The sequence below is a fragment of the Piliocolobus tephrosceles genome, chromosome 13, assembly GCF_002776525.5.
Source record: "Piliocolobus tephrosceles isolate RC106 chromosome 13, ASM277652v3, whole genome shotgun sequence".
In the NCBI taxonomy this organism is placed as follows: Eukaryota; Metazoa; Chordata; class Mammalia; order Primates; family Cercopithecidae; genus Piliocolobus; species Piliocolobus tephrosceles.
Window position 1 is genome coordinate 96,695,450 of NC_045446.1, and position 23,511 is coordinate 96,718,960.

General features: G+C 38.6%; 1 protein-coding gene across 1 annotated transcript in view; it reads right to left on the minus strand.

Moving 5' to 3' along the window:
- The window catches only part of GUCY1A2 (guanylate cyclase 1 soluble subunit alpha 2), a 317,332-nt gene that overhangs the window by 236,515 nt on the left and 57,306 nt on the right, over positions 1 to 23,511 (minus strand). Inside the window, exon 4 of the mRNA XM_023208016.2 lies at positions 1,532 to 2,250. Within this exon, the coding sequence (XP_023063784.1) occupies positions 1,532 to 2,250 (719 nt within the window). The remainder of the gene's footprint in view (positions 1 to 1,531; positions 2,251 to 23,511) is intronic.

Consider the following 23,511-nt stretch of genomic DNA (forward strand, 5'->3'; position numbering starts at 1 on the left):
AGGATTACAGGCACCCGCCACCACACCCAGTTCATTTTTTTGTGTGTTTTTAATAGAGATGGGATTTCATCATCTTGGCCAGGCTGGTCTCAAACTCCTGACCTCAGGTGATCCACCCACTTCGCCCTCCCAAAGTGCTGGGATTACAGGTGTGAGCCACCGCACCCAGCCATCCTTCCCTAATTTTTTTAAAAAAACTTTTCATTGCTCGGGAGGCTGAGGCAGGAGAATGGCGTAAACCCGGGAGGCGGAGCTTGTAGTGAGCTGAGATCCGGCCACTGCACTCCAGCCCGGGTGACAGAGCGAGACTCCGTCTCAAAAAAAAAAAAAAAAAAACTTTTCATTGAACTTCAAAATTATAAAAATCATCAATCATGAAACAATCCTGTATAAAATCCTCAAAAACATGTTAAGCACTGCTTTCAGAGGGCTATTTCCTCATTTATTTATATTACTCCAGAATATGTATAAATTATTTTCACTGAGTCTTTAATTACTTCCACAACTCTTCTTTCCTTTAGCCCAGAGCAACCTGTCATTTCTAATAGCTAATAGCTTGCCCCAAATGCTTGGAAACAGGCTGAATAGCCTAAAAGAACTTTATTTACCCTGGTACAAAATGTTGAAAAGACACTTTACTGGAAACTGAATGACTGTACAAATTTCTACCTGGAAATTAACGTTATTTTTTCCCTTTAATCACTGAAAGTATATTACTAAATGTAAAAAGTCATGGTTTATTTTTCTTTACATTTTATCATCTATTTTAATGTTGACTTTTAAAAAAATTTTACCTGAGGGACAAAATGTTCATTTAAACCCAAATATTTTAAGATTTATTTCTGTTGTCTTTTCATCAATTATTCATAATTTATAATCCAGATTTCACAAAAGGATTCAAAGAAATCCACAAAAAATTTCCTAGTCTTCACTTTATTCTCTCAACTAGTGATCATGTTCTAAAGCAATGAATCTCTATTTTAATACTAAAATTTAAACAGAAAAGAAGTCTTGAGATAGTCAATCCTCCACTTCTGGGGAATACATTATTCTGACTATTAAGACAAAAATAGGATGTAAACCAGATGTTTCTAGATTATGAAATTTAGAAAAGAACATATTCAAAGTGAAGGTAACTTTTAGCCTATATATTTAAAGATATTGCAGTCATGCCCCACAATGTTGAAATGCTATATTTCTTATAATTTGACTAGAGTCAGTGGAAATATTCATGAGTTTATATTATCAGGTTTTTAGTGAGTTCTATCATTTTTGTAATTGCTATAGCTAGTATTAATAAATGTCTTCTTTTTATATGCTGAAATAAATTAATGGAGGAGGCAGACACTATGCAAAATGGCTGGGAATGGGGCCAAATCTTTTTACATACATCCAGGGACCAGTAATCTTCTAAATGGCACTTTGAGCTCTCTCACCTAAATAATTACAAGTACAGCCACCACATAATTTACTGAAATAATTATCTACTCTTCTGGTTCCTATCTCCCATCTCAAGTCCATAGCCACTTACCTTGTCTTTATTTTCAGAGCCAGAAGCCTCAGGCTTGGTTCTAATCACAAACGGGGTAGACAGTCGCAGTAGGACCCTCTCAAAGGTGGCATTAATCTTTGGAGATACAATCTCGAAGCAGTCCTCAAACTTGAGCACTTTGTGAGTGTCACATCGAAGCTGCTTCCTTAGACCTTCCCCCAGCTGAAGGACTGACATGCTGGGGTCAAACATCAAGTGGAAAGGGAAGGCTCTGCAGAAGGTGTTGATGCTAATTCTGAGGTCCGCAGGAACTTGGGAGGTTCCCTGTGGAAGGTTCTTCGTGATATTAGTATTTTCACATTCTTTGATAAGGAAAGTAAGACAGCTACAATTGCCTGGGTTTGAAACATCAGAGCATAGCTTCTCATTTGCAACCTGTTCCACTTCCACATCCAGCCGATAGATCTTCTTTCCTGCAGCCTTAATCATCCCCAGCATTGCAAACCCCACAATATGGTGAGGGTGGAAGTAGTGGAGCATGAGAGTGCCTTCAGGAAGCTCTTTGCATAGGAAAGACGGTGACTCCAGGGTGGCCTGTTTTCCAAAAGAAGTTCTAATGTGTTCCAACAAAGCATCAAAGCCGTTAAAAAAGTCCTGCAAAGTGCCACCTACAGCTCGAAGGACTCTCTCATTCTCATGAAAGCATATATTAAAGAACTCTTCACCAAATCTTTCTTGAATTTCCTCAAACTTCAAACCTAGAGGTAAATGGGAAGCAAATGTTAGTGAAGTCTAATATAAATAATTGAATTTATAGCTTTTTAAGTGCTCATCAAAAGAGTAACTACTGAGTGAAGTAACAAAGGTTATTTATCTTGGATCCACAAATTTTCACATAGGTTAATTCACTCGTCTTAAATCAGAAAAAGTAAATTTCAGTTCATCTTCAGGATACTTCTAAAATGTTAATGAACATGAACCTTTCTGTTTGTTTTTAAATAAACTACATATTTTTAGACCAGTTTTAGATTCACAGCAAAATTGAGCAGAAGGCACAGTTATTTCCCATATCTCTCTGCCCCCACACACGCACAGCCTGCCCCATTATCACATCCCCCACCAGTGTGGTACATTTATTACAATCTGTGAACCTACATGACATATTATTATCATCCAAAGTCCATGGTTTACATTAGGGTTCACTCTTAATATTGCGTATTCTGTGGGCTTAAACAAATGTATAATGATATATATACACTTATCATATCACCTAGAGCATTTCACTGCCCTAAAAGTCCTGTTTATCCCTTCCTTCCCCCTAACTCTCAGAGCATCAGCTTTTTAAATGTTGCTAATCTAGCTGTTCACCTTTCAATAGCCTTGCAGTAGTTATCACAAATCATATATTTTTCTTTTTCTTAATGATTTCCCCATTCTTCATAGAATATCCAAGTTGCCTACATATTATGTCCAAATACCATCCATATTATCATCTTACTTCTTATCGAAATGCATGTATTAAGTGGAAAATATAAACCAGAGAGGAAATCTATGGTACATGAGCGGGGAGAGGCATCAAGCTATCTGGTGGAAACAAAAGGCTTTCATTAGCATTCTCAGGGAAAGACATGCAGGTCAGCTAGACCCCAGGGAAAATGAGACAAAACAAGAAAATAATAATGTCAGAACTGTGGAATGATTTGCATTCTTTCACCCACAAAAGTGAGGGCAGCCAAGAATGGAGTAGGAATCTGATGAAATAAAATTAAAGGTTACTGTTAAGTTTTCTCCATATATAATCACTCCCTGATGCCCTGGCAAAAGGAGTTCCACCTTATAGTGCTGGATATTATAATGAAAAATAAATAAGTGTGCACAATGTATTCCATAGTAATAAGAAGCAGAATCACATGTGATCACAAGATCCCCGCTTGAGGATGATCTGAGGAAAAATGAGGAAATTTATGTGCCAAGGAGGACTATAACACATATAAAAGATTTTGGCCTTCATATTAAAGACAGCTTCTACCTAAAGTCACTCTATTGCTTCTCCTTTGACATTGGTTGAAATCAACACATGTAGTTTACATATTCATATTTTCTTACTCCATTTACTTCATCTCATTTGGAAGTCCTGCAAATCAGGCAGGGCTGGGAAAAAGAAGGTCACTTTGCTAGCGCCCCATTAGAGTGCAGAGCAATCTAGGCTGTCTACAGCTTAGTTGCTTTCCTACCTTTATCATTCCCTGAGTGTTCCTCCCAGCCAGAAGTGAGGCAAATGAACAGAGTGAATAATATTATTTTTAAAATAGTCAAAGCACATCTAATATTCTTTAAGAGCTTACTATAGAGTCTAAAATTTGTGGTAGCCAAGAAGTCAGTTTGACAAAGAACTTCTTAAAATCAATGTGATAGGAAAATAAGTAGAAAACCTAAGTGAGAAAGAATCCCTTTATTAATAAGCATTTCATATTCATTTTGGTTTCATGGATTGGATGCTCAAGACTTGTTGAGAAAGTCACCTATTAAGATAAAAATATCACCACTCATCTCACATTGCCAGGTTACAAGACCGCTCTTCAACATATGTTGCATTCACTAACAATAATGTCAGCCAGAATTGATAATACCAGTACTTATCTGTCCAGTTCGCTAGTGTAAAAGAGAAAACAAGATAGATAATATTCACTGCCATTAGGCTCCTGTTCTGACTGCTCTGTTGAAACTGCTTTCATAAATACTTAAACCAATATATACTGTTTTGTCCTTATCTTACTTAACCTTGTTTGCTGTTTTTCCTTTAATTTGACACTATTAATCATCCCTTCCCCCTAAAACTCTCATCTCTTTTGGCTTATCAAACGATACTCTCCTGGTCTGATTACTCTGTCTTAACATTAATTCTCACTGCCTTCACTAAAACTTCTTTCTATGCCAAATCCTTACATCACCATCACTATGTTTTAACTAGAAAACTCTAACATACAAGTTACATTTATATACACATTCAATGACAGTCCTTTGTTGCTATGAAATCTTCCAGTTATGAAATTCTTATTAAAAACTAAATACAGAATAAATAAAAATTCCTATAAACTGACCATATATGCTGAACTACTATATTCCATATGCCACTGAAAATATTCCATGGATTGCTTCTAAACTTTGAAGAATTGTATCTTCAAAAGACTTCGGGTCCACATGCATTGAAGAGAAAAAGAGAAGTTTTTCTAACTTGCATTTCTCATAACATTGAAAAGGCCCTCACAGTTATGGTGCACACAAATGTAAAGACAATACAGCATAAGCTTATGTTCTGTGTCTAATGCCAGGATCCCGAAGAATCATCCAGAAAATAACAACTAGGTAAGTTCACCACAGGCAACAAACTACTCTTTGCGCAGTTCTATATAAACCCGTAATATTCAATTAACGAATAAAGATTTTTATTCCCAGAACTGTTAAACTGCACAAGATCAGAAAGGAAGAAAAAAACTATTAGATTTGAAAATATTAAAACTAAGAAAAGATTACTTCAACTTTTACAAATATGCTACAAGTCAACAGCCAAGACTTTCATTTTAAACCTTAATCTCAAAATTCAGAAAGCACAGACAAAGTAATTCAATTCAGACAACTGATGCAATTCTGACTCCCAAGGTTCCGCCTACGATTGACGCAAACTCCCTACTTACAGTAAATCACTTGAAACCTATAGACAACGCTCATCTCCTCACATCACAAGATTCTATGACAGCTTGACATCTGGGTCTATAAGAATACACTTCCTCGAGGGGCAAAATTCATAACAAAACTGCTCTTATTAATGGGTAAGTTAAGTTAGAATTTTTAACTACTGTTAATTCACCTCTTTTAAAAAAGGTGGATAGCATAAATGCTGGCATCCCTTAGCTGTAAATGAAATAGAATCTGTTCCTTCACGACCCGATCCTGTTGTCTCTCATCTGCTTTCCCACCCCAGCTCAGATGGCATTTCTTGAGGACGAGGATCTTGCCCTATTTATGTCTGCATATCTATCACTGGCATAACGCCTGATACCTGGAGAATAAGCATTGTTTCATAGAAATTAAGCATTCAGCTAAGTATTTGTTTGGTGAATATTACTAACCTTTTAAGGTTGCACTTGTGCCACATCTAAGGATATGAAAACAAAAAGACATGTGATTTTCTCTCGTGGGCCCCTACAGAACATTAAATTACATTATGGTTGGGCTACAACAGGGGTACACAGGAGTACCCATGGAGGTAGAGGAAAGAGAGTATCTGCCTCTCCTCAGGGAGACAATGTTTGAAGGGAGACTTGAATAAAAGAGCAGGTTAGGCCTGGCACAGTGGCTCATGCCTGTAAACCTAGCACTTTGGGAGGCTAAAGTAGGCTGATCGCTTGAGCCCAGAAGTTGAAGACCCAACCTGGCCAACATGGTGAAATCCCGTATCTACGAAAAATACAACAATTAGCAGGGCACAGTGGTACAGGCCTGTAGACCATAGTCCCAGCTACCTGGAAGGGTAAGGTGGGAGGATCACTGAAGCCCAGGATGTTGAGGTCGCAGTGAGCCGTGATCACGCCACTGCATTGAGCCTGGGCAGTGGAGGGAGACCCTGTCTCAAAAAAAAAAAAAAAAAAAGGCAGTTGGTGTTCCCAGCCTGGGCAACATGGCATAACCCTGTCTCTACTAAAAATACAAAAAAAACAGCCAGGCATAGTGGTGCAGGCCTGCAGTCCCAGCTACTCTGGAGGCTGAGGTGGGAGAAACACCTGGGCCCAAGGAAGTCTAGGCTGCAGTGAGCTGTGACTGCACCACTGTACTCCAGCCTGAGTGACAGAGTGACACCTTGTACTGAAAATTACTGGACAAGAGTGTAAATGTCAGGAAGCATTCACTGGGAAGCCATCTTTGGGAGGAGAAAGAGGATCATGAAAAATAACTAATTGGTACCAGGTTTAATATCTGAGTGGTGAAATAATCTGAACACCAAACCCCGCATGACACAAGGTTACCTATACAACAAACCTGCACATGCACCGCTGAATTTAAAATAATTTTTTTTAAATCTGTGAATGTAAAAATATATATATATATTATGGATAATGACCTATTACCTGGACAGTTGTAATATGAACACTAATTTTAAATTCCTGATACAGGCCAGGCGCGGTGGTTCTCGCCTGTAATCCCAGCACTTTGGGAAGTCGAGGTGGGCGGATCACCTGAGGTCAGGAGTTCGAGACCAGCCTGACCAACATGGAAAAACCCCGTCTCTACTAAAAATACAAAATTGTCTGGGCATGGTGGCGCATGCCTCTAATCTCAGCTACTCAGGAAGGCTGACGCAGGAGAATTGCTTGAATCCAGGAAGCAGAGGTTGCAGTGAGCCGAGATCACGCCACTGCACTCCAGCCTGGGCAACAAGAGCGAAACTCCATCTCAAAACAAACAAATAAACAAACAAACGAACTACTGATACACAGAAAAACTACCAAACTACCACAAGGTAAATTTTATTCATATTCTGAAACTAAATAATCGCAGCAAAACACAGGAGTTGGATGGTGAGGAAAGGGGAGAAGGTAGAGAAAAGAAAAGTAAATCTATTCTAAAAGTTTCTTCTTAATGGGATTTGAGGAGGTAGGAATAATATAATCTTAGAAAGAAAATAATTGATATTGTTTTAAAATAATACAAAACCCATGGGTCTAATTTTACTAAGAGAAAAAGGAAGATAATCAATAATGAAATGGGAAATTAGAGTAGAACTCTCCAAATACAAGATCAAGTATTTTATATATATATATGTCAAAATGATCAAAACAGCAAAAGACCAGAAACAAAAACAATGTAAAATAAGTATGATAAATCAAGAAAATCATATACATCATGGATTAAGGTAAATGTAAATGAATAAATCATCCCATTAAATGAGAAAACTCTCACTCCCTCTACAAGAATTATACTTATAAAAGGTGATTAAAAAATAAAAGATTGAAAATTAATCAACAGGCAAAGAATTCAAAGAAACTGCAAGAAAAAAAGCAGAAATGAGAGGCAATATTAGTATCAACAAGGTAGAATTAAGGGGAGAAGTGATAAACAGAATAAAAAGAGACAAAGTAAAACAAAATCACAATTTACAGAGAAGACCTAAGAGACATAAACCAAGCAACATTGTAGCTAAATATATAAAGCAAAAACAATTAGGAATTAATTGCTAATGAGTATGGGGTTTCTTTTTGGAGTGATGAAAATGTCCTAAAATGGATTGTAGTGATGGTTGCAAAACTTTGTGAATATATTAACAACCATCGAATTGTACACTTCTGTTGGGTAAATTGTATGGTACATAAATCATATTTCAATAAAGCATTATATATTTTCAGAATTATTTATTTTCAAAATTAAAAATGAAAGAAGAGTCTGGGCACGGTGGCTCACACCTATAATCCCAGCACTTTGGGAGGCCAAGGCGGGTGGATAACACAGTCAGGAATTCGAGACCAGCCTGGCCAAGATGGCGAAACCCCATCTCTACTAAAAGATACAAAAATTAGCTGGGCACGGTGGCAGGCACCTGTAATCCCAGCTACTCAGGAGGCTGAGGCAGGAGAATTGCTTGAAACCCGGAGCAGAGGTAGCAGTGAGCTGAGATCGCGCCATTGCACTCCAGCCTGAGCAACAGAGCACGACTCCGTCTCACAAAAACAAAAAAACAAAACAAAACAAAAAGAATGAAAGAAGAATTCTATACGACTACAATTATAGTAGGAAACATTAATACATGTCTCTCAGTACCAAGGTATCTAATGAAAAAATCAGCAAAATCATAGAGAAATTAAATAAAATTATATAAAACAGAACAATGAAGATAGAAGAAAACCTTGATAAAAATAAAATTTTAGTGAAAAACTTCAATGTGTCCTTTTTTTTTTTTTTGAGACAGAGTCTCGCTCTGTCACCCAGGCTGGAGTGCTGTGGCCGGATCTCAGCTCACTGCAAGCTCCGCCTCCCGGGTTCACGCCATTCTCCTGCCTCAGCCTCCCGGGTAGCTGGGACTACAGGCGCCGCCGCCACCTCGCCCGGCTAGGAATTTTTTGTAGTTTTTAGTAGAGACGGGGTTTCACCGTGTTAGCCAGGGTGGTCTCGATCTCCTGACCTCGTGATCCGCCCGTCTCGGCCTCCCAAAGTGCTGGGATTACAAGCTTGAGCCACCGCGCCCGGCCCAATGTGTCCTTTTGAGAAACCAAAAGATCAAAAATAAAAAGCAAAATCAAAGAAATTAAATAAATGTTAATAAACAAAAACTAATAAAAAGGCAGTCAGAAAAATAAAATTTAATGGCAAAAGCAACAAACTCAAAACATATGTACATGTACATATGTATTATATGTATGTAAAATACAAAAATTGCTCAAATACTTGACCACAAAAACCCCATAATATTTTAAGTATTTTGCAGATCACATTTTAATAACAATAAAAAATTAATAATAAATGGAAATAACAAAAAGGTGGCTTATATATTTGAAAGTTAAGCAATACATTATCTTAGATTACAGGGAAAGTCAAAATTGGAATTATAACTTTTAGAAATCAATAAAAAGGAATCTACATCATATGCAATTCTGAGGTACAACAAAATCATACGCAAGGAAAACGTATGCCAGAAATGTTTTCACAACAAAAATAAGTAAATAAAGAGCTTCCAGAGTAAGAAAACTGTAATGAGCTTAAGCGAAAAACCTACAGAGTAGGAATAGATAAAAGCTGAAATTCAGAAAGAAAATAACTAAATTGGAATAAGAATACGTAGGCACATATTAAGATGAAATAGATAAATCAGAAAAGAAACATGCAACTTTCTGTGAACAAATGTGTAAATGGAATGGAAATGGGTATCTGGCAAAGTATAAATGACCAAACTTGACCCAAGAAGAAATAGGCAACCTGAGTTCTGGCTAGCAATTGGGAAAAAAACTAGATAATTGCAAAGTTTTAAAAATATTTTCAGGCTATAGAAAAAAATTAAAATCACTCAATTCTTTTTATTAATCCCATATAACTTTATGTCAAAACCTGATATAGTATACTAAGACCAATTTCTCTTATGAATATTTGCAAAAATAGTAGCAGATAGAATCTAGCAATTTATAAAAGAATAAATTGTCATGACCAAGTAGGATTTATATCAGAAATGAAACGGTAGTTCAGCAGTAGAAAATATATCAGCATAAATTATTACATTCATAAAAGTAAACAAAATAATATGATCATATTAGTAGATTTGGAAAACTCTGAGATTCAAGTCTTAATAAGCATTTTGAATAAAATAGGATATAAAGAAACTGTTCAAATATAATAAAAGTTCTTTTCCAAAACCAGAAACAGCTTATTCTAAATAGTGAAATACTAAAAGCATTTCAACTAAAACCAAAATTTTGACAAGTATGCTTGCAATCATCACTTTCAATATTATCTTGGAGATTCCAGAAAATATTGTGAGATAAGAAAATAATAAGTAAACACATTGCAAAAAAGCATAAGATTATGCCTTTTTGCTGAAGTAAATCTGTGTATATGAGAAGTTTTAATATGCCACAGAACAGTATTTCAATTCAAAGGGAAAAGAATGGTTTACTTAATAAATGGCACTAGCCATCTGGAAAACAATAAAATTAAATCCCATCTCATGCCTCAAACAAAATCAAATTCCAGATCAATTAAAATCTTAAAATGCAAAAGACGAAGCAATAAATATTTTAGAAGATCTAGGGGACTGTATGTATGCCTTAACCAAAACAAACATATAAAAAAGATGTATAAAGATATTTGATTTTGTGTGATATAAAGCTAAGCTAAAATTGTCAAAATAATGTAGAATATGATTTTATTTTAATAAAATTATGAGTGTATGTGTGCTGTATGTTCATAATGCATCTCCCCCGACATTCTGCTAGTCTCTCTATCCTAAATACCACTACTTTGTTTTAGACCACCATGATCAGTAGTCAAGAATTACACATTTTATCATATTGTTTCTCTGGAAAGCCCTCCAATGACTGTTGCCTTCTGAATAAAGTCTAAAATCAGCAAGGCTTGGTCCAGCTTTTACTTACTGGCCCATCCTTCTCTCTCTCAATCCCCCATTTCACACTTTTACACCAGCCATTACGAACCACTTTGAGTTTACTGAGTATGCTCAGCAATCTCTCTCTCATTCACAGGCTTCTGTACATGGCTGGTTTTGTGTTTTGTTTTGTTTTGTTTTTTAACTAGGATTCTGTTCTCCTGCCTACCCCACTTAGCTAGTTCTCTGCTTCACTCATCTTGCATATCTTCACACCAAAATTCCTTCAGAATGCTTTCCTTGACACTCCAAGACCGAGATAGATGTCTCTACTTTTTAGGCTTCCAAAGCACCTTGTGATTACCTCCAGCCTACTATTTCCCACACAATAGCTGCTAATGTGTCCAATCCCTCAACCAGACTTAACCTCTTGAAGAAGAAAATGGAAATGTCAACTAGGCAACCAAGAAACAGTAGATAGCTAGGGGAGGAAGGAAACCATTCCAGACTGAAAAAAACATATATGCTAAGGTCCAGAAACAGAAACTATGGCATTTTAGAGAAACTAAATGAAGACCACTACAGTAACCCTAATCTTTGGTACCGTGCCTTGTCTGTGGTGAATCTATAAAAGAATAAACCAATGAATTAATGAAAACACAAATACATCTGGATGTGACTGATCATATGTCCGTGCATAATATATGTAGTAGATAAAAATTCATATGTGTGCATATGCGATTTTTCCATTGCTATATTTAGTACCCTTCAGTATTCACTGGCAGGCCTTTTAACACAAGCTTGGGCAAGTTATGCCAAATGACTAATTTAATAGGTGTGAATGTTTATTGTTTGACAAATTCTTGTTCCTTTGCCAACAAGGAGCCACAGGTGTTGAGTGCTAAGAAGTGGACAGGTTCAGGGAAGCACATGTCTAATCATGCAACCTTCTCAGGCCTCTGTGCTATCCCCACTATCAGATGCTGGCCACCTGGCAGGTGACAAAGGGCTCATCACATTCCCCAGCCTTCCTTCTCCAGCACCCTGGCATATGGCCAGAGAAGACACAAAGCCAGCAGCAGCCCAGCAGCAGTGAGGTGCAGAGTCAAAGAAAGAGCAAACATGAGCTAATTACAAAGAGGAGCTGCCGGAGCACCTGCTTCAGCTCTGTGCCCACACCTGGCCCCTTCTGGAATGCAATCTGCCACACTGAAAATAGAACAGTGGCTCCCAGGCTTTGGAATCTCCCTGCAGATAAGTATTCTCATCATTTCTCATGCCTGTACTTTTTACCAGTCTCTTACTTGCTGGTGAAGAAGGTAAGGGAGGGGATTACTGTGCTATACATAGATTCTGGCTTTTGCTGATGATGACTGGCCCTGTTCAAATTGGAGGCCACAGGAGAGGCAGCAGGAGAGCATGATTTCCACGTGGACCGATCCTCAAAGGGCTTACTCAGAGCTGTTAATCAATGCCACTGCCTCGTTCATGGTCACATTTTTATTTATTTCTTCTAAAAAAAAAAAATGGGATACATGTGCAGAATGTGCAGGTTTGTTACATAGATATACGTGTGCCATGGTGGTTTGCTACACCTATTGACCCATCCTCTAAGTTCCTTGCCCTCACCCCTCACCCTCCAACAGGCCATGGTGTGTGTTGTTCCCCTCTCTGTGACCATGTGTTCTCAATGTTCAACTCCCACTTACGAATGAGAACATGCAGAGTTTGGTTTTCTGCCTGTGTTAGTTTGCTGAGAATGATGGCTTCCAGTTTCATCCACATCCCTGCAAAGGCCATGATCTCACTCATTTTTATGGCTGCATTTTATTCCATGGTGTGTATGTACCACATTTTATCTTACAGTCTATCGTTGATGGACATTTGGGTTGGTTCCATATGGGTTGGTTCCATATCTTTCCTATTGTAAATAGTGCTGCACTAAACATATATGTACATGTGTCTTTATAGTAGAATGATTTATACTCCTTTAAGTATATACCCAATACTGGGATTGCTGGGTCAAATGGTATTTCTGGTTCTAGATCCTTGAGGAATCACCACACTGTCTTCCACAATGGTTGAACTAATTTACATTCCCACCAACAGTATAAAAGCATTTCAATTTCTCCACAGCCTCGCCAGCATCTACTGTTTCCTGACTTTTTAATAATCACCATTCTGACTGGCGTGAGATGGTATCTCATTGTGGTTTTCATTTGCATTTCTTTGATCAGTGATGTTGAACTTTTTTTCATAATTCTTGGCTACGTAAATATCTTCTTTTGAGAAGTGTGTGTTCGTATCCTTTGCCCACTTTATGATGGGGTTGTTTTGTTTTTATAAATATGGTTAAGTTCCTTGAAAATTCTGGATATTAGACCTTATGTCAGAAAATTGCAAAAATTTTCTCCCATTCTGTAGGTTGCCTGTTCACTATGATGATAGCTCAGCAAATTAGATCCCATTTGTCAATTTTGGATTTTGTCGCAATTGCTTTTGGTGTTTTTGTCATGAAGTCTTTGCCCATGCCTATGTCCTGAATGGTATGGCTTAGGTTTTCTTCCAAGGTTTTTATGGTTTGGGATTTTACATTTAAGTCTTTAATCCATCTTGAGTTAATTTTTGAATAAGGTGTAAGAAAGGGATCTAGTTTTACTTTTCTGCATACGGCTAGCCAGTTTTCCCAGCACCATTTATTAAACAGGAGATTCTTTACCCATTGCTTTTTTGCCAGGTTTGTCAAAGATCAGATGGTTGTTGATGTGCGCTGTTATTTCTGAGGTCTCTGTACTGCTCCATTGGTCTACGTCTGTTTTGGTACCAGTACCGTGCTATTTTGGTTACTGTAGCCTTGTAGCATACCTTGAAGTCAGGTAGCATGAGGCCTCCAGCTTTGTTCCTTTTGCTTAGAATTGTCTTGGCTATACAGGGTATTCTTTGATTCCGTAAGAAATTTAAAATAATTTTTTCTAATTCTGTGAAGAATGTCAATGGTAGTTTGATGTGAAAAGCACTGAATCTATAAATTACTTCGGGCAGTATGGCCATTTTCATGATACTGATTTTTCCTATCCATGAGGATGGAATGTTTTTCCATTTGTTTGTGTCTTCTCTTACTTACTTGAGCAGTGGTTTGTAGTTATCCTTGAAGAGGTCCTTCATATCCCTTGCAAGTTGTATTCCTAGGTATTTTATTCTCTTTGAAGCAATTGTGAATGGGAGTTCATTCATGATTTGGCTCTCTGCTTGCCTATTGTTGGTGTAAAGGAATGATTGTGATTTTTGCACACTAATTTTGCATCCTGAGACTTTCTTGAAGTTGCTTATCAGTTCAAGAAGTTTTTGGGCTGAGATGATGAGGTTTTTTGTTTTTTTCTTTGAAATGGAGTCTTGCTCTATCGCCCAGGCTCATGCACTCTCAGCTCACTGCAACCTCCAATTCCTGGGTTCAAGCAATTCTTCTGCCTCAGCCTCCCAAGATTCTGGGACTACAGGTGTGCATCACCACATCTGGCTAATTTTTTGTATTTTTAGTAGAGATGGGGTTTCACCATGTTGGCCAGGCTAGTCTCAAACTCCTGGCCTCAGGTGATCTGCCCAGCTCAGCCTCCCAAAGTGCTAGAATTATAGGTATGAGCCACTGCACCCTGCCAGGGTTTTCTAAATATAAAATCATGTCATCTGCAAACAGACACAACTTGACTTTCTCTCTTTCTATTTGAATACTCTTTATTTCTTTCTCTTGCCTGATTGCCCTGGCCAGAACTTCTAATACTATGTTGAATAGGAGTGGTGAGAGAGGGCATCCTTGTCTTGTACCAATTTTCAAAAGGAATGCTTCTAGCTTTTGCCCATTCCATATGGTATTGGCTGTGGGTTTGTCATAATCAGCTCTTATTTTGAGATATGTTCCATCAATACCTAGGTTTATTTAGAGTTTAACATGAAGCAGTGCTGAATTTTATCAAAGGCCTTTTCTGAATCTATTGAGATAATCATGTAGTTTTTGTCTTTGGTTCTGTTTATGTGATGGATTACGTTTATGCATTTGCGTACGCTGAACCAGCCTCGCATCCCAGGGATGAAGCCCACTTGCTCGTGGTGGGTAAGTTTTTTGATGTGCTGCTGGATTCAGTTTGCTAGTATTTTATTGAGGATTTTCGCATCGGTGTTCATCAGGGATATTGGCCTGAAGTTTTCTCTTTTTATTGTGTCTCTTCCCATTTTGTTGTCAGGCTGATGTTGGCCTCATAAAATGAGTTAGGGAGGAGTCCCTCCTTTTCAATTGTTTGGAATAGTTTCAGAAAGAATGGTACTAGCTCCTCTTTGTATTTCTGGTAGAATTCAACTGTGAATCCATCTGGTCCTTGTTTTTTTTGGTTGGTAGTCTATTCATTGCTGTCTCAATTTCAGAGCTTGTTACTGGTCTTTTCAGGGATTCAACTTCTTCTGGTTTAGTATTGGTAGGGTGTCTGTGTCCAGGAACATATACATTTCTTCTAGATTTTCCAGTTGATTTGCATAGAGGTATTTATAGTATTCTCTGAAAGTAGTTTGCATTTCTGTGGGGTCGGTGGTGATTATCTCCTTTATCATTTTTTATTGTGTCTATTTGATTCTTCTCTCTTTATTAGTCTAGCTATTGGTCTATCTATTTTGTTAATTTTTTCAAAAAATCGACTCCTGCATTAATTTTTGGAGGTTTTTCATGTTTCTACCTCCTTCAATTCTTCTCTGATCTTAGTTATCTCTTGTCTACTGCTAGCTTTTGGATTAGTTTGTTCTTGCCTCTCTAGCTCTTTTAATTGTGATGTTAGGGTGTCAATTTGAGATCTTTCTAGCTTTCTGATGTGGGCATTTAGTGCTATAAATTTCCATCTTAACACTGTTTTAGCTATGTCCCAGAAATTTTGGTATGTTGTCTCTTTGCTGTCATTGGTTTCAAAAAACTTTTTGATTTCTGCCTTAATTTTGCTATTTACCTAGGAGTCATTCAGGAGCAAGTTGTTCAATTTCCATGAAACTGTGTCGTTTTGAGTGAGTTTCTTAATCCTGAGTTCTAATTTGATTGCACTGTGGTCCAAGAAACTGTTATGATTTCACTTATTTTGCATTTGCTAAGGAGTATTTTATTTCCAAATATGTGGTCAATTTTAGGGTAACTGCCATGTGGCACTGGAGAAGAATGTATATTCTGTTGATCTGGGGTGGAGAGTTCTGTAGATGTCTACTAGGTCTACTTAAATATTTTTTATTTTTTTATTTTATTTTTTAGTAGAGACAGGGTTTCACCGTGTTAGTCAGGATGGTCTCGATTGCCTGACCTCATGATCCACCTGCCTCAGCCTCCCAAAGTGCTGGGATTACAGGCATGAGACACCGTGCCTGGCCCTGAATATTCTTTTCAATTTTCTCTCTTGTTGATCTAATACTGACAGTAGGTGTTAAAGTCTCACACTACTATTGTGTGGGAGTCTAAGTCTCTTTGCAGGTCTCTAAGAACTAGTTTTATGAATCTGGGTGTTTCTTGTATTATGTGCATATATATTTAGAATAGTTAGCTCTTCTTGTTGAATTCTTCTCCTTACCATTATATAATGCCTTTTTTTGTCTTTTTGTAATTTTTGTTGGTTTAAAGTCTGTTTTGTCAGAGACTAGGATTGCAATCCCTGCTTTTTTGTTTTTTTCTTTCCATTTGCTTGGTAAATTTTCCTCCATCCCTTTACTTTGAGGCTGTGTGTGTCTTTGCACGTAAGATAGGGTCTCCTGAATACAGCACACAGATGCACAGATGGGTCTTGACTCCTTATCCAATTCGCCAGTCTTTGTCTATTTTTTTTTTTTTTTTTTTTTTTGCTCTTGTGGCCTAGGCCAGAGTGCAATGGCGTGATCTCGGCTCACCGCAACCTCTGCTTCCCAGGTTCAAGCAATTCTCCTGCCTCAGCCTCTCGAGCAGCTGGGATTACAGGCATGCAACCAGCACACTCAGCTAATTCTGTATTTTTAGTAGAGATGGGGTTTTTCCATGTTGGTCAGGCTGGTCTTAAACTCCCAACCTCAGGTGATCCGCCCATCTTGGCCTCCCAAAGTGCTGAGATAACAGGTGTGAGCCACCATGCCTGGCCCAGTCTGTGTCTTTTAATTGGAGCATTTAGCCCATTTACATTAGTATTGTTATATGTGAATTTGATCCTGTCAACATGATGCTATTTGGTTATTTTGCACAATAGTTGATGCAGTTTCTTCGTGGTTTAATTGGTCTTTATATTTTGCTGTGTTTTTGCAGTGGCTGACACTGGTTTTTCCTTTCCATATTTAGTGCTTCTTTCAGGAGATTTTGCAGGGCAGGCCTGATGGTAACGAAATCCCTCAGTATTTGCTTGTCTGGAAACGATTTTATTTCTCCTTTGCTTATGAGGCTCTGTTTGACTGGATATGAAATTCTGGGTTGAAAGTTCTTTCTTTAAGAATGTTGAATATTGGCCTCCAATCTTTTCTGGCTTATAGAGCTTCTGCTGAGAGGTCCACTGTTAGTCTGATGGGCTTCCCTTTGTAGGTGACCTGACCTTTCTCTCTGGCTACCCTTAACAGGCTTTTCCTTTTTTTTTTTTTTTTCTTGACCTTGGAGAAACTGATAATTATGTGTCTCGGGGTTGGTCTTCTCACAGAATATCTTAATGATGTTCTCTGTATTTCCTGAATTTGCAGGTTGGCCTGTCTTGCTAAGTTGAGGAAGTTCTCCTGGATAATATCCTGAAGTATGTTTTCCAGCTTGTTTGCATTCTCTCCATCTCCTTCTGGTACTCCAATCACCTGCAGATTCTGTCTTTTTATGAAGTCCCATATTTCTTGGAGGCCTTGTTCATTCCTTTTCATTCATTTTCTCTATTCTTGTCTGCATGTCTTATTTCAGTAAGGTAGTTTTCAAACTCTGATATCCTTTCTTCTGCTTGGTTGATTCAACTGTTGATACTTGTGTATGCTTCATGAAGTTCTCATGCTGTGTTTTTCAGCTCCATCAGGTCATTTATGTTTCTCTCTAAACTGGGTATTCTAGTTAGCAGTTCCTTTTATCAAGGTTCTTAGCTTCTTTGCATTGGGTTAGAATAAGCTCCTTTTCTGCACAGCAAAAGAAACTACCATGAGCGAACAGGCAACCTACAGAATGGGAGAAAATTTTTCCAATCTACTCACCTGACAAAGGGCTAATATCCAGAACCTACAAAGAACTCAAACAAATTTACAAGAAAAAAACAAACAACCCCATCAAAAATTGGGCAAAGGATATGAACAGACATTTCTCAAAAGAAGACATTCATACAGCCAACAGACACATGAAAAAATGCTCATCATCACTGGCCATCAGAGAAATGCAAATCAAAACCACAATGAGATACCATCTCACACCAGTTAGAATGGCAATCATTAAAAAGTCAGGAAACAACAGGCAATCATTAAAAAGTCAGGAAACAACAGGTGCTGGAGAGGATGTGGAGAAATAGGAACACTTGTACACTGTTGGTGGGATTGTAAACTAGTTCAACCATTATGGAAAACAGTATGGCGATTCCTCAAGGATCTAGAACTAGAAGTACCATATGACCCAGCCATCCCATTACTGGGTATATACCCAAAGGATTATAAATCATGCTGCTATAAAGACACATGTACACGTATGTTTATTGCGGCACTATTCACAAAAGTTTCAAAGACTTGGAATCAACCCAAATGTCCATCTGTGACAGACTGGATTAAGAAAATGTGGCACATATACACCATGGATTATTATGCAGCCATAAAAAAGGATGAGTTTGTGTCCTTTGTAGGGACATGGATGCAGCTGGAAACCATCATTCTCAGCAAACCATAGCAAGAACAGAAAACCAAACACCGCATGTTCTCACTCATAGGTGGGAACTGAACAATGAGATCACTTGGACTCGGGAAGGGGAACATCACACACCGGGGCCTATCACAGGAAGGGGGGAAGAGGGAGGGATTGCATTGGGAGTTATACCTGATGTAAATGACGAGTTGATGGGTGCCGACGAGTTGATGGGTACAGCACACCAACATGGCACAAGTATACATATGTAACAAACCTGCACGTTATGCACATGTACCCTAGAACTTAAAGTATAATAAAAAAATAAATAAAAATTAAAAAAAGAACAAGCTCCTTTAGCTCATCATAGTTTTTTATTATCTTCTGATGCCTACTTCTGTCAATTCGTCCATCTGATCCTCCGTCCAGTTCTGTGCCCTTGGCATTGTGATCATTTGGAGATGAAGCACTCTGTACTTTTGGGTTTACAGCATTTTTTTATGGATTCTTTCTCACCTTCCTGAATTTGTCTAGTGTTGGTCTTTGAGCCTGCTAATCCTTGGATGGAGTTTTTTTGTGGGGGCCTTTTTGTTGTTATTGTTGTTGTTGATGCTATTGTTATCATTTTCTGCTCGTTTTTCTTTCAATAATTGGTCCCCCTTCTGTAGGGCTGCTGCAGTTTGCTAGGGGTTCACTTCAGGTCCTATTCATGTGATTGGCTCCAGTGCCTGGAGATGTCATTCAAGGAGTCTGGACAGCAGCAAAGACTGCTCCTTCTTCTAGGACCTCTGACCTTGAGAGGCACCAACCTGATGCCAGTAGGATCACTCCTGTATAGGGTGTCTGACAACCCCTGTTGGAGGGTCTCACCCAATTGGGTGGCACAAGGAGCAGGACCCATTTAATGAAGCACTTTGCCCTATGGTGAGAGGGTGTGTTTCACTAGGGGGAAACCCACTCGTCTGGGCTGTCTGGATTTCTCAGAACTACCAGGAGGAGAGACTTAAGTGTGCTGGTCCCCAGCGACTGTGACCACCCCTCTCCCTAGGGGCTCAGGCCCAGGGAGATCCGAATTCTGTCCCTGAGCCTCTAGCTGGAGTTATTGGAGATCCTGCAGGGAAGCCCCGCCCACTGAGGAAGGATGGGTCGGGATTAGGCCTGAAGAGGCACTCGGGTCACAGACTGCCACAGAGGGTGTCCTGGGCTGTGGGGACAAGTCTTGGGACCAAGTTGTTCAGCCTCCCTGGCTCTAGCTCTAGCAGGGGAAAAGCGCATCCTGGACCTATAGAAATGGGTGCCGCCCACCCTGCCCAGGGAGCTTAGCGTGTTAGGCAGTTGCAAGTCCCAGTGCTGGCTATTGCCCCTCCCCCCAGGAGCTCAAATGGCTTAGACAGCAGGCAGCCACAGCTGGTGCTGGTTGCCTCTTTTCCCCCCTCCCCTGCAGCTCCCCCCACCCCACCCTTTTCCAGTTCCGCAGGCTTAAGCAGATTCCAGCTGAGAGGCTATAAGAATCTGCATGTTCCCAGGCTGGGACACTAGGCCCTGGTGGCCTGGGTTCGCAAGTGGGATCCTCCCATTCATGGTTGCAGGGTTCTGTGGAAAAAGCTGTTTCCCTGGCTGGGTAGCGCACTCACGCACCACCGCCTCCCTTGGCTGCGAGGAGGCGGTTCCCCTTCCCCGTGTGGCTCTCAGGTGGGCCAGGTCAGCCTTCTTGTCAGTTTTGATGAGAGAACCTGAATACCTTGCTTGCCGATGAAGGATTCACACACTCACGTTTTTTTCCAATGGGAGCCTCTGAACACCACAGCTTCTAATCGGCCATCTTGGCCCCACCTCCAAAAAAAATGGTCACATTTCTTTCTTGTAATCACTAAATTGTGATTCACCCTCCTCAGCTGCTCCAACCAAGTGTTGGGAGCTATGCTGCAGTCCAGTTTGTACAAAGGCAGGGAAAAAAATGTGTTGTGGCAAAGAAACGAAACTGATGGAAATCTGAAATTTTTAAAAATTTTGCTATTGAATTAGGTAATAAGTGCTTAGCCAAAGGTCTAAAATGTATTTCATTAGACAAATAGAATTAGATGTTAAGAATGACAGAAATTAGTATGTTACTGTGTTTCCATACTGTAGCTATTACAGTAGCATCACAGCATTTTTATAGCATTCACAAGCAATGCTAATGCTTCTATACTTCTGGAAGATGAAACCTTATGATTACGTATATATTTGTTTAAAGCAGAATTTGTGAATACACCATTTGGTATAACATTGATTCACAAAGCCATCAAGTGCATGAGAACTTGACTGATAACCAGTCCAATCTCTCGAAACACAGCGGATCTCATAGATAGTCATCTTGCCTCTACTTAAACAGCACCCTGATAAGCAGCTCAGGAAGCCTGCTCTTCCAAAACTGAGTATCTCCAGTAATTATACAATTCCTTCCTTCTTCCATGTGGAGCAAAAACTATTCTATAATTTTAGTCCACTAGTTCTAATATACCTTCATATACTAGGTAGTGATTTGAACAAATCTGTCTCCTCTTCTCACAGAAGTCCTTTAAAGTACCTGAAAATAATTCTCATGTTTTCCTTTGTCTTCTCATCTTACATTTTTCAAAGAAGTAATTTAAAGTACATTAAAGGCAGCTTTAAAGAACTGTTTAATAAAAAAAAAAAAAAAAACCAAGGATACACTAGGAAACACACACACAGTATGTGTGATTTGGAAGGATATTACGAGTTATGCTTTGGAAGGAAATAAGAAAGCAGTTGAGAAATAGGAAGTCTATTTCAGATAAGGGGAGCTAACATGAGAAGCTTTTATGCCAGGATTACAGTCTTTTGTGTATATGTGCTCTAACCTGGGAAAATAGATGTTCAGGTTTATTCTTCTTCACTAGCATACACACTTCAAACTGTTTTTCCAGTATTGTATTTATTTGCCTTGTGCCGTTCACATTTTTCATGCCCAATTCCATTTTGATCATGCATATATATAAAATGTTAAGCTAACAAAGGAAGAAATTTAGAGCCATGGAAATGAGTACCAACGCTACATGTACTTATTGAACTCATAAGCACTGCTTCTTTAGCATCAGGTGAGGCAACCCTAGGAAAGATTAAGAGCACACCAAGTAGAGCAACTATTCATATTTGTTAGTCTGAAAGTAGATCTCACAGAACACTGAGCTATGTCTGTCATTATGTCATTATCCCATCCTAACATATTCCACAAATAAAACACAAGGGAAAGGCTGAGACCTGAAAGAATTTTTTTAATGGTCATCTTTTAAAATTGAGTAAGGAAAGGAAAATATATACATTAATTCTTTCATTATTTTAGAGGAAACTATCATTTGTTTGGTTTAATTGTTTATTTGGTGAAAGGATTATGCTTTCACGGATTCTCTTTTCTTTTGTAACACAGCCATGTTCATTTTTTCAGTGTCCCCTCCAGTTTTTGGGCATATTCACACATATTTTATGTACTTGGATTCATAATGTTCATGATGTGCCCAAACACTTTATGTTTAAATTCTTCTTTTTTGTATAATCTGTCATCTCTAACAGATACTGGGAGTGTTTGTAACTGTCAGCTCTCAACTGAGTCTGACTCTAGGCATTGCCTTCAGCTGAAGAGAGCTGCCAGCCCAAGATCCCCCTGCCTCCGCAAGGAACCCACTTTCAAAGACAGTTTGGAAAGTGGGGAGTAGTAACACCAAGATACCTCCTTCTTGCCCCAGTCAGGGGCAATTCTGAAGACAGCAGCTGAGACCTCTGTTGTGATGGCTTTTGCAATAGCAATTCAATTTTTTCCTCTGCCCTATCTACTTTCTTTACATTTTCACAGGAAAACAGTCTGGTAAAAACTCCTCAGCTGCAAACATGTACTTACTACCTTTCATGAGAATGACCCAGAAGGCAGAGCTCAGAACCACAAAGGATCATTCTCAGGCCTTGAAACCTAATGAAGTTTGCCTGGTGGGATCACTGATCCTCAGTACATTGCCCAGGAGCCCTCCTGAGTGCAGATCTCCATGTCAGAGTCTGTTTCCTGGGGAACTAGAGCTGTTCCAACATCACAAACATTTTCCCATGCTGTAGCATAATCTTTCCACATAGTTCTCATTTAAGTGGCTGCTTAAAATTCTTCTAAGGAGAGCTATCATATTTTAATTGACTCTTTCCTTATAGTTGGACCGTTGGTTGTTGCCAATATTTTGTCTCTTTATACGAGCATTCGGTAAACAGAACTAAGCTGTTATTTCATGTTTTTTCTGGTTTTTAATTTTTTTTTTAATCTTAGGTGTGGGTAATTACTAAGATAAAGATATGAAGGATTTCAGTCGATTGTTAAGAATTTACAGATTACAGTACTATAAGCCATAAGTCCAAGTGTAAGATATATCCCCAGGACACTAAGGAATTAAAATAGATTATTTTCTGTATTATTGTGTCTTTGATCCAAGACTCAGCATAGAATGCCTGAGAAGCCCAGATGAAAAGGAAAACAGAGTAGTCTGTTATTAATTTGTGTAGCACTCTACTGTACTTGGCTGAGTAAATCAGTACCTACACAATGCCAGCATCTAGTGAGCAATAAATACTTGTTGAATAGATATTTGAATGAATAAATGCATATTCAGGTTGCTTTACATTTGAATTTAAATTCAAGAGGGCTCATTAATGGGGAAATGTAGATAATGTAGAAAATATGAACTGGATACTGATAAGCCTTTGGTTTTAAGTTATTAAATCATCACCATTCCAAAGCAAAAATGACAGTGGTGGTAACAGCACTAGCGCACGTGAGTATGTTAAATTCTCTTTTCTACAGAAGCTAGCACAGAAGGGACTAAAAGGAAGAGTTAAGGAAGAACAAAGTAATAGCCAACACAAGCACTGAGTCAACTAGATAACAAAAGACCAAGTTTCTAATTATCTCAACAGGACACATACCACAATTTCATGGAAAGGAGTGCCAGAGACTGGAAGATATTAGTGAAAATCCAAACCTTTAAATTTGGGGAACAGTGAGGAAGGAAGGAGGATGTTAAGTTGAACAAAGTATATCTCGTGAGATACACTGGCATATCCTGTAGA